Genomic DNA, 12,469 nt, shown 5'->3' on the forward strand with positions numbered 1-12,469 from the left:
ACTGACTTGTAGTCGGTGGTGAGGGAAAGCCATTCACCAATACATTGACTCCACTCATGGTTTTATTCCACTCGTATATAAACCAAGATCAGCTACTTCCAACCATAAATTAATATTTGTATGTACAGTGTAACAATGGTCGACTCGTGTGCATTTAAGCATTATAAGTTTGTTATATAGATTCAGAGTTTATTTAGAATTTGCTTGCGATGCATGATGGGTAGTGTGACGTCATTCATGGTGCGCTCGAGTAGTAAAAATGGCAAAAGTTTGCTTCAAAATTACATTTAGAAAAATAAATACAACTGGAACTGGGACTTGCCATTTAGTATCATTATTGATGAAAAAACTTCATAGAAGAAATCTATTTTATGATCAAGGAATTGAAATATTGCACGCATGCGCTGCAAGAGCGTACAGTGTATCAAACTTCCGTGCTTGGACAAGCAGCTTCCTTTGGGTGGTTATAAGTCTCTTGAAAAGATTTTTGTCTTTTTATATTACAATAGACATACCAAATACCCGCGTATATCCGTTTATAAGATACTGACAATAAGAAAAAACTGGTCATTGCAAGGTTCGCCTTTAAATATGAAAGAGATATCGAAAATAGGCTTAGCGGTAGGATAGTGCTGCCATCTTACTAGGTGCTGGTCGCTCACGGCAGCCAGTCATACAACTGTTTTTTTAATCGTCCACACAAATCATCAAATGTTAATTTGGTGTTTATTTACATTCCAAAATATATAAATATAAACTTATATATACTTATATATATTATATAAACTCATATGTATCCGTTCTTCAGTCTTTGTTTAAATTCTACCAAAACTGTTGATAATCCAGCAAGTTTGCGTTGCCGGTGACAGTACAAAACGTCCCCTACTAAGATGGCGGTGACTTCGGCAACACTCGCGCTATTTCCTTTATCTCTTCATTGAATCTGACGAGGAAATGTCTGTTAACGCGAGACTAAGTTCATAGTAGAAATAAAACCCCAATGATTCGTTGAACAATTGAACATCTGAAGGGTAGACTTATAAATAAGACCTTACCCAACAGTGGTAAGCGTCAGGAAATTACAGTGCATAATAAATAAACTAAAAATGACCTGATGTAAATTTAAAAAAACTTTATCTTCAACTTCACTCCAACTGTCTATGCAATGGCTGTTTTCATCTTATACATACTTTGTTGTTTGCCGGTTGTAGTGAACCACCCGAGTTTCAGAATAAGACATTCTGACCAAACTTACTTTCACTTCCCTGATTGTTTACTTCAAAAAAAAAACAAACATAGTTCAGTTTAATGTTCCAGAACAGTTATTCTAAAATTACTGTGCTTTGGCAATCTGATGTAGTTTAAATGACGATTGCTATGAAAGCTTTGAACATTGATGAGGTTTATTTGTGATAAAACAATCTTTGTAAAATATGCAAAAATACAAAATGAGAAATTATATACTCATCTGCATTACATCATATTTAAACACTGCAGTACATGTGTCAGAACCAGAATGTTAGAAGTATAACAGACAAATGGCAGTTTTGTGCAAAAACACAATCAATACTGGACGTATCAGAAAATACACTTCTCAACATTAAACATTTTGTGTAAATGTAAATAAATAGTAAAACAGTAAATCTGCCATGAAGTACAAGTCTCATGCAGTTTCACTCTGAACACATATGTGCCATTTTAATTTCATACTGTTAAACATTAGAAAATAGGTCGCAGGCTTTCAAGAAAACCTCTTATAACCTTTAAACTTTAAAAACCAAGCTGATGTTACATAGAAGCATTCAATCTGTGACCTACACCTGAATCACACTTTACACAGTTTAAAAGAGGGCATCTCTTCTAGGGCCCGCACCATAAAAGATTTTGTGTTGGTCCTCCTACATCCAAAGTGATTGAGTGTACTTTATCTTTTGGTCATCTGTTCAAATATAAATATAAGTCAATATTATAAATATAAAATGTAAGGCATGTTTCTTTCTTTTTTTTTTTTTTTTAAATTGTCTCATTTGTTTCCCTAATGGGATTTTGTCAGCCTGCTGTCCATTTCTGGCTGTGTACAAAGCTTCCTTTGTGTGAGACTTCAGATCCTCGCCCGGATGCAGACATTGAGGCAATTTTCTGATTCAATCCGACACTAATTACTGACAAAAAGTGTCTCTGTGCAACTTCCCTGCACTGGTTATTTCAAATGGCCTTGACATCAATAAGGTGGCCGTGTTGGGCTCCTTGCCGCAGGGTCTTGATTCCTTGCAGCTTGCGTCCATGAAGTGTGAAGCGAGACCAGGCAGTGAGCTGCAGCAGGGCACAGGTGATAGGCACAAAGACCAGCATGTAGAAGCAACCCAGACGGAGGGGTGGAGTCCCTACGCCGGAGGCAACGTCAGGCACCGAAACCAACGAGTCCTTATCAGGCTTCCTCTCAAAAATATCATAACCTGGCCAAGAGAAATTCAATGTACAATTAGCATGTGATGATGGGCTTAACTTCAGCTACTAAATAAAAAGGAACAGCATTAAATTATATTGGGAATAAAAAGATTGATATGCAAAATACCATCATCCTTCATAAAAATTACATTTACATTTGTGTCTTTTAGCCTTTTTATGAGCTACCGAAGATAAAATATTTCATCTACTAACTGGCTCTACAGCTTCTAATATATTGTTATGGCTTGTCAGTTTGATAAGGAAACATGGCATCAAAAATAGACGGAGAGCATGTACTGAGTGTTTATCTCACTTATCATTTGAACAACCTGTCAGGCTAGTCACGGATGTTCAGGATCTTTACAATTGTTCCAAATCTAAAAGCTTTCAATAGCACAAAATCTTATCAACATTGTACTCTTGTTCAGTTAATTCAGTCAGTGACGCACATACTGTTATCAAAGATAAGGCTGGAATTCTTGATGTTTACTGTGCAAACAGATCTGTAGTTCTTGAATTTAAAATTTATTGCCTTGCAAACACAGTATTTTGAGTAGCATCTGAAAGGTAAATAATTTATTTGCCCTTTATGGAAACAGTCTGTACCTGTGTAAACACACAGCAGCCAGGTGCCAATTAGAGGAGCAAACGTCTGGCCAGGTTTCGTCAACAAGGCAACCATCCCGAAGAGCAGTGCAGAGGTGGCTTGGTGCCGTCGATTCAGCACAAAGTCTTCGTCCACCAGATCCGAGATGACCAGCTTCAACAGTTTGCATGTCCCCTCTGTAAACACTCGGTTACTAGGAGTAAGAGAGGTCTGGTTATAGTATCCGGCCACAACATAACACACTGATGGAGGCAAGATGAAACTGAAAATGCCACAGTGTTAAAGTTGTATTCAACTGTGCAGAAAAATTAGTTGAGAAAACATCAACTTAAAAGATGTTTAGAGAACAAAAAACAAAAGTACAGGCAGTTTAATGTCCCATCTGGATTTTTTTTCATTTAGTTTTTGTAGTAGTAGAAGGTAGGGACGCCACTAATGGAACACAAAGTACTTAAATGTACAAGTGTCAACAAACCCACATCTTATTGTGTGAAACAATAACAATATGACGTTACTTGTGGTTGTGATACTTTTTACAATCAGCTGTACATAAAATACATTTGACAACTGCACCAAAGCCATTCACTACTATGTCTCATAAGACAGTCTATGCACATTTGGACAATGAGAGCTTTAGAAAGCATTAAAATAGTTATTTTAAGAGTATGTTGATTATTTGATACATGTAGTGAAATGCAGCATTTCTTAAGTGAAAGGCTTCATGAAACCAAAGCTTGAGAAGATACAGTAAGATACACTCAATGTAAAAACTGTGGTCATATGTAGTTTAAAAAAAAAAAAAAATCAAACTGATGTTGGATGTTCTAGCAAAGCCATGTTTACATAATACGTGGATACTACATGCACCAATTTCAAGTTAAACTTAGAAATGACCTTTAAGAGAGTTCCCACACATTTTTCATTTACCATCTCCACACTTTTCCAGACTTCTTGGCAGATTTTTAAAATCATATCTTCCCTATACAGTTAGGAGATAAATAGTTTAAAAAAAAAAACAACAACATTTGCATATTACAATATTACTTTAAATGCTACCATACTGTCCAGTAATTGCCAGAACATTCATTGTAGCAGGTACTCTAGCTCAAATGCAAAAAAACAGCACTGAATGATCAATTTAGTTTATCTATTTATTTTTAGAAATTCTGAATTACATATTTTGGAAAACAAAACAGGGACAATAATCTGAAAATTCAAACATGTTCCATACTCTGCTTTTTCCCGCATTGACCTAGATCCAGAAATGCTGTTTTGCCAAACTGTGTGGAAACCCTATCCTTGTGATTTGTGTGCACAGAGTAAATATTTTTGCACTTGTAATGAATTGTTGTGCATTCATCTTTGAAATGGATGACCTTGGGAAAAAAAAATACGGAAAACAAACAAATCCTCAAGCGCAGGTAACCCGATGCGTGTGCTGATGTGTGTGCGTGCCATACCTAGCAATGAAGATGCACAGCAGATAAATGTGGTCAGCCCCTGCCAGCAGCATAGCCACACTAAGTCCCAGTTTGAGCATAAATAGCCAGCGGATAACCTGGTAAACCCCATAGCGCTGGCACAGTGTCAGGAAATACAAGTTGTTCAGGTGGGGGGCAATGTAAGAGATGCCTGCGGGGGAGCAGAAGCAGAGGGGCATTAAAATAAAAAGCAAAACATATTTTAAATGAAAAAGAATGGGAGTGCGACGTCCAAGAGTGACGGCAAAATAAAACTGAATAAAATACATATTTTATTCTGAGCAAACATATTTTTCTTTAAAAATATGTAACATGCTTTGTATATAAAAAAAGCTTATGCTGGTCAGTGTTTAGTAGTCTGAGTGGTCCAAGTCAGTGTCAATAATTAACAGCATCACATGCATTACTCAACATACAAACCATAAAAACAATAGGGTTTTGCCTGCCACCTCTACCTTGAGACTTGATGAGCATGAGCATGTTGATTTCAGTTTGGTAAAATGATCTTACCAAGCAAGATAGAACCTGTAGAGGCAGATATGTTATCAGACAAGAGATGTTCCAGGAAAAGAGGGAAGAAGTTGCTGTTGAAATGGCAGTGAAACACCTGTAGGGAGAGCACAGATGGTTATAAATATACAGGAAGAATAGTAGTTATATTATGTGAAAGTAAATACAAATATTTCCTGGAAAGATCCTCAAACAATATCTCACTGTTGTGGGATGCTTTGTAGAGCCACAAACTACTGATATATAATTGAAAAGCAAATAAAGTAATGATTTACTAAAACAGCACAGGGAGTATGGTACTAAAGTAATACAAAAAAAGTAACAGTGGTGCATTACATTCTCTATTTCCCACTTGTTGTTGTTATTATGGTTATATTATCTCTCCCAGCTAATGGTGTAACAGTATGTATATTCCTCCCAAACTATCAGTGTAGTAACATTACAGCTGTGTGCCTGTAGTTGTATCAGAAAACCGACAGATTTCACTGATGAACTCACTTGTAATCTAACGCTAAAAGTACAGGTTTCACCAGAAAACCTTATAAGAACATGGCATCCTAACCTTAGTTCTAGCTGAAATGTAACTGAGTATACAACAATGAGAGGAAAAGACACACAGGAATCCATCTGCTTCTTCCAAATCAGTTGATCTATTTTTCTTAAGTCTGTCCTACATTAAAAATATGACCAATTGGAGAGTGTAAACACTGGCATCTAAATATATATAAAATATAAACAAACCCAGCTTTATGCAGTTGAGTTTTTGGACTGTATTGCTTTAATGCTGTCGTATTGCTGAATTCATACCCAACTGTAATGTCTAAACTGTGACATGTTTACTACTGACACTAACAGTGCATGTATTATGATGAATGTATTACCTGAATAAGGTTCATTGACACAAACCACATGAAGTTCCTGTGTCTGGAGAGCTGCCTCAGGTATTGTCCAATAGTGACAGGTTTTTCTGGCTGGGTAAGTGGAGCATGGCCAACATTCAGCCTGTGACAAAACAAAAGAAAAAATGAGGGTGCCATGAGACGTCAACAAAAACAGCAGTCCAGCCTATAAAGAATCATTAAAACTATTTAAGTAATTACTCTTTGAGGGTCAGCGCCTCATCTTGTTTCGGTCGGACTTCATTTTGAAACCGACGGCGGAGCATCCGGGACACTGAGACAAAGCCCAGGACTGAAAAAGCTGCCAAGGCCACACAGAACAAACGGAATGAGTAGAAGTCTTCCTTGTCCCAGACGGAGTAGGACAGAAACACAGAGATGGAACCCAGAGCGCTGAACACTGAGCAATAGAAGTTGAGGCGTGTGCGGTCAGCAGCGGACACAGCAAGGTCAGCTAGCAGGGCGCTGTGGTGGAGATCCACCATGGTGAGGAAGCCATCATACAGGCACAGGCACACCAGGAACTGTAGACCAGGCCTGGCCCAGGATACCCAGAAGGCCAAGAAAGACAGAGCAAAGAGAGGGCCATTCCTGGAGAGGGCTTTGAGCCGCTTCAGCACCACCTCTGGAGATGTGATCTGGGACCCTGATCTGTGTGGGGAAAAAACATGCAAACAGGCTTGAATTCAGATAGAGAAGAGGCAGACAACAACTTAATAAAGAGACAAGCCATCACTCCCTTTTCACCTTTCATTGTCTCCTCATCAGTTTTGTCAGTTAATGAAAATAAGAAAAACGTCTACAAGCTACTGTGGTTTGGGATGCACAGCCAATGCGGCAAACAACCCAGAACAAGATTAGCCGAGCTGAAAAATAAGGCTTTAGGGAGATAAAAGTGGGTAATACTAGATGTCAGCAGGAAGAATGGTAAACTGGAGCATCCCAGTGGTCACTGCTATGTGACATACCCATATGTCAAGTTAGGTCAAAGCATTTTGACAGTAGACAGATAATTAAATAAAGCAGGATGTTGTGCAGTAGCATCATTATGTCATCATGTAGCATCAGTAGCATCATGTAATTACTGTCGCTGCCAACACTTGTATAACACTAGCTTTCTAACAGCTTACTTATCCCCTCAGTATTTTAGTTCAGTCAAGTGCACCCTGACTTCTTTCTTTCCCTGGATTTTTTTTTAGCCATAGATAAATTGCAATAAGAATTAAAAACAAACAACCATGTAATTAAAATTTTCCCTGTTCTAGACAAAAATGATTAATCCAAGATTCATTTCAATAAATATAAACTTTATCCCAAACTTCAGTTTTTATGTGTGTAAGAAAGAGGCAGAGATGGAAGATGCACCAGCTTTATTTTTATTTTGACAACAGTGAGTTTGTCAATATACCTCTTCCTCTCTGGTAGACACAGGGGGCTAAATTTCTCAGAATGTGATGCATTGCGCACTCGCACAGAACATCACTGCTCCATAATAAAACAGAAACACTGTTTGCTAAACTTACAATTCTTGTTTGAACAATGAAACACCAACACAGATGTCAGACTTGTGTTCTGTTTATTTTGGCTTTGATGATGTGTGCTATGAGCCTGAAGGGATGTCTTAACTGCTGTGACAGAAAATACAGGATGGAGTTACTTACTGAGGAGAGCTGAGGAAGGAATGGTCACTCAGCCAGCCAAACAGGGGATCATTCACACTGTTCCATATCAGGAATATGGTCTGTGGACAAACAGGATAGACCAGGACACAGTTAGACTATGTATAAACAATAAAGCCCATGCAAGACTTGCAATAATCTGGAAGATGAATAATCTGCACATATATATATATATATATATATATATATATACATAGTGTTTTAATACTGAAAGTGCAAATAGAAACTTCTTTTAATAGCACTCAGAATGAGATTTAAGACCTGATATACAAAAATAAAACTGCATGTAGTCTGCATCTGCTGCTGCTTGCCCTGTTGCTGGTGTGGTGGAGAGGAGGGTAAAAAAAGAACTGTGAAATACCTGGCATCTGTTGGTGGGCTGGCTTGGCAAATTGTGTGTTTCTCACTCTGCATGTGGCATTCCAATGCCTTGATTTCCATTACACTGAATTTGAAACACTTCCTGCACATAATACACTGTGCCTTGCATGCATTGCCTGAGACCAGTTTAAGACATACAGCAAAAAACTTGACTAGATACTTGGTTTTATCACTAGCCAGACAGATTATCTGCTTGGATCTTCTTAGCTGCAAACAATATAAAAGTGTGTTGCTGATTCTGCTATACTGATCTGAGTACCATTATTGTGATGAACTTTGAATAATTAATCAATAGAGATTACAAATTATTTTCTGATAAAAAACCCAACTTCACACCCCTCCGGATCATTTTAAGACTTCTGAAAGATGACTTTTAAGTACCAATTATAAAGTTGTTAAATTGATGAATTTAGTTTCCTGTATTTTAAGAACGTACACCAATATGTTACTGTGGCATTAAATATCAGGCCAGAACCACATGTAAAATTTAAGTGTTGGGAAAAAAAAAAAAAAAAACAATCCCAGGTGTCCTCTAACTCACCTCTCCCACCCAGAAAGAGATTTTATCAATCTTGTAGACTGATACGAACGTCTCCACGTAGTAAAGCAGGAACACATTGTGCAAGATGGAAATGAATAAGGCCAAAGAACCATAGAGCACAGCAGTAGAGAAGATGCTTTGCCAGAAGCCCCAGACACTCCTGCCCATTCTTCTGACTCAGTCACTTGGCCCTGTCTTCTTCTTGTGCCAAGCTGCAATCATCTCATGGCCTGGCCATCCCAGGGTCACCACCTCATTATAACCTGCAAAAATCAGTTACAAGAGATTTATTTTCAATTTGAAATAAAATAAACATATTTAATATTTTTTCTGAGATGCAAATGGTCTATTCTTATAAAGAGGGACCCAAGAGATTTGACTATTTTTGGCTGGAAGTTGCTTAAATATCTCACCATGAACAACCAAAAACCATTTGAACATTCCAGTCTCTGTCTCTACGCAAAGTTAAAGGAGCTGTTTTCATAGCAATGGTACAGCAAGTACTCATTAGAGGTAGAGGCTGGGCAACTGTTCGTTTCTCCTCTGGCCCACGCCCAGCTCAGTGGTGTGTGTTTGTGTGTGTGTGTGTGTGTGTGTGTGTGTAATTGTGATTTTCCTCAGTCACTTTTAAAACCAGCCTTGTGATACTCTACCTTACTGTTCTCATAAAAGCATAGTATTCCTTGCATGGAGTACTTACAAAAGAAAGGTCATTTGATCTCCATCAGGATTGATATGTTCACTTGATTTCATTGTCCCTAGGTATCCTATTTTGGATGATATTAACAATAACTGTAAGTATTATAGTCACCAAACAAAGCTTTTGTAGCAGGCACAGTTCTTCTAATGAGAAACAACCATCAATCATTTTGCCTCCATGTCACACACTCCACCATTTTTGAAAATACAGTTGTTCATCATTTTTTGCCTCATTGTTTCATTTTCCTTTCGCAATCCATACATATAACACCCTTTGGAAAAGAATTAATTTAAAAATACCACCACTTCTTAGTTCATACCTGACTCTCCCAAGCTCAGACTTGTCTGACCCACAAACATCCTTTCACCTCTTGGGGGATGGTAAAGTCATAAAACAGCACACAGTAATAATGTCTCCATGCAATGTGATTTCTGTCAGCATCAACCACAATGTAGTGTCTAAAAAAACTTCATATCAGGACGTCACTTAGATAACACAAGAGGCCAAAGCGACCACTGTGGCGTGTAACAAACAGCTTTCCAAATATGTTCCTATCAGATCCAAGCAGTGAAGCAGGACCAGTCTGAGCTGGCTATAATATATATCGCATCTCTCACACATGCAGCATCTTCCTAAATCACAGGTAACTGTGAGCACAAGCAGCAGAGCAGGGCAAAGAACTACAAACACCCCATTCATGTCTACTCAGCCACAGCAAGGACTGAGCTGTTTCCACCTGTAGTGGGATTTCTTGGCAGACTCTGCGATGCACCTGTTGTGTTCACTCAAACGGCCAATACACAAAGTGAACAATCATAAAAGTGAAGTAGGACTGAACAGGTGATAGCTGACCTTAGAACAGGTTAGTATCTCCAAACACAACGGTACATCATGATTTCATTTTAATAGTCCCTTTAACACTTGTTGCACGAATTCAAGACTATAATATGATTAAGCTAAATGTAGCATCTTACCAAAAATGTAAGAGAACTATTTCTATTTATTGAGGAATACATGCACAGAACGAGCCATGCTGTGAGTGACTGTATATCAAATACATCAATTATCGTTAGTTCCAAAGACCTCGGATTGATGTCGAAAAGTTCATGATATTAAAATACAAAAAACATAATTTATGCACATAGAGATGAGAGGCCATATTTTTGAGACGCCGTTTAACTACCTTACAAAAGAAACACTGACAACCAAATTAACCAACGGCTTTAAAAACAGGTAACCGAGTGGTAGCAGAAGCTGGTTAGTGCTGTGCTCAGCTCCCCTGGTTCGTGATCGGCTTCAACTAACCCCCCATATGCTAATATATCTGACCACAACAGCCGATACAGTGATCAATAATCTGTTATCAGACTGTGGAACATAGCAGGTTGGCTACTTCATCGCTAATAGTTAGCATTAGCACCCTAGTTTAAAACGTTAGCATTAGCCAATTGGTTATCGGAAACTAGATAGCTTCCTGTTATCAGGGTGAATCCATATCTACAAATCGATATCATCTTATGTTAAATGACAGATAAAATAAACTTAGTTGATGTTACTTACGTTTTCCAGACTAGGTGAATCGTGTTTCGCCTGCCGGGAAGCTAACTTGTTGGTTTCTTGCTAGTCAGCAACTGTGTTGACTGGAAAGCGACCAGTCCGACATCAGACACGTCATGACAACTACCGTACAGCTCCAGACTGTGGCTCATTTAAAAGGATTTTCCAAGTAGTAGATAAACAAATAACAGTTAACAGCGCCACCCAGTGCCTGTATGACAGCAGTAAAGTTGTCAGTTTAAGAGCACAGACCATATATTCCTGGGTTTTCAAGGGGTTTATGGGTGATGTATGTGTTACAGGATATTTAGGCGTTTAGCTCGTGGTAGGTTTGAGTGTGCTCTCACAAATAAACGCTATGATTTTACATTTTCTATATTTCATATTAATTTTGACTATAAGCATTACCAGACTATGTATAAAAATATGGAAACATTAGACCTGATTATACATACAGACATTAACATAAAACTTTGAAGACTGTACTCATTGGCTTAGGGAAAAGTCCTCTTAATGTCGCTGAGGTGATTTTCATATTGATGTTACGTTAATTGAGTTTACGTAACTTTAATATTTTTTCTTATATGATACATACTCCGAAACGAGTTATGTTTAGAATTCCAAAAAATAACCAGGGTACAAAAACCTGGACAAACTGACCTATATCCAGACACGCGTTTGTAAATTCTGCACTAATATTTGTGTACTTGAAGTAGTCTTTTAGTCATTTCTCCAGCAGGGGGCAGTAATGAAACACATATTACATAGAGTTCAGTATAATTCACTGATAAGGACATTCGCGTTAACAACTCTTCTTTGGATAAAAAAAAAGAAAAAAAAAAAAAAAACATTTCTATTGAAAAACCATTTCATGTGACACATATTTGCATGGCTTTTTTCTGTACTTTGCATCAGAATAATTTGACGGAATTTTCCTTCTTAACACATTTATACAAGTTAGACTGTTATTCCTAATTATACCAATTTGTATGTGTTGTGCATTTTATACAACGAGTTGTACCATTTAGTGATGTTATTATACTGTAACAGGCTGTGCTGTGTACTAGTTAAGCAAAGATGATCAGAGGATGGAAGACTGATCAGAGAGAGAGAGAGAGAGAGAGAGAGAGAGAGAGAGAGAGAGAGAGAGAGAGAGAGAGAGAGAGGTGTAACTGCAGCAGAGGAGTGGAGATCTATGTTATGTTAGTCGTGGAGAGGAGAGGACGCCCCTTAGGATCATTTTGGACAGAAGAAAACACACAGGTAAACCTTTATTCTCTTATCTTTCTCCTCTGTGGAGGTTTCTTACAACCGACTTGTGTTACCGTGCCACTTTTCCTGGTCAAAGACATTCATTTGCATCCTAAAGAAGGTGGGTGAAGTGTATGTGCGCGTTCTGAATTTGCGTTCAGTGCTGCAGTCCAGGTCGGACAGGTGCACATGGTGCGTGAGCAGATGTTCGCGCACAGATGGCTTTTTTATCGGTGAACTCCAGTCTCAGAAAAGTTTAAAGATTATATAAAAAATTTAAGAATCCAGTGCGGTCGGTGTACATGATGTTGATCATGTGGATAGGGGTGAACTCTGTGTTCTCTCAGAGTTGACTTTGTTTGCTTTTTATTCTATTTTAGTCAAAGCTTGATGCGGGGTGGGTTTATAAAACAAA

General features: G+C 38.0%; 2 protein-coding genes across 2 annotated transcripts in view; one reads left to right on the plus strand and one right to left on the minus strand.

Moving 5' to 3' along the window:
* Positions 1-1,905: 1,905 nt before the first annotated feature.
* mfsd13a (major facilitator superfamily domain containing 13A) lies at positions 1,906-11,037 on the minus strand. The gene is made up of 9 exons (XM_030121891.1): positions 10,807-11,037; positions 8,547-8,809; positions 7,607-7,686; positions 6,147-6,596; positions 5,928-6,048; positions 5,047-5,143; positions 4,516-4,687; positions 3,055-3,248; positions 1,906-2,456 (listed from the first exon to the last, which is right to left on the minus strand). The coding sequence occupies exons 2-9, from the start codon at positions 8,712-8,714 to the stop codon at positions 2,206-2,208; spliced, it is 1,533 nt and encodes a 510-aa protein (XP_029977751.1). The 5' UTR covers positions 8,715-8,809; positions 10,807-11,037; the 3' UTR covers positions 1,906-2,205.
* Positions 11,038-11,968: 931 nt separating this feature from the next.
* Positions 11,969-12,469, plus strand: part of sema4gb (sema domain, immunoglobulin domain (Ig), transmembrane domain (TM) and short cytoplasmic domain, (semaphorin) 4Gb) — a 54,302-nt gene continuing 53,801 nt past the window's right edge. Inside the window, exon 1 of the mRNA XM_030121685.1 lies at positions 11,969-12,066. The gene's annotated coding sequence lies outside the window, so the exon portion shown is untranslated. The remainder of the gene's footprint in view (positions 12,067-12,469) is intronic.

The sequence above is a fragment of the Sphaeramia orbicularis genome, chromosome 19 (assembly GCF_902148855.1).
Source record: "Sphaeramia orbicularis chromosome 19, fSphaOr1.1, whole genome shotgun sequence".
Classification (NCBI taxonomy): domain Eukaryota; kingdom Metazoa; phylum Chordata; class Actinopteri; order Kurtiformes; family Apogonidae; genus Sphaeramia; species Sphaeramia orbicularis.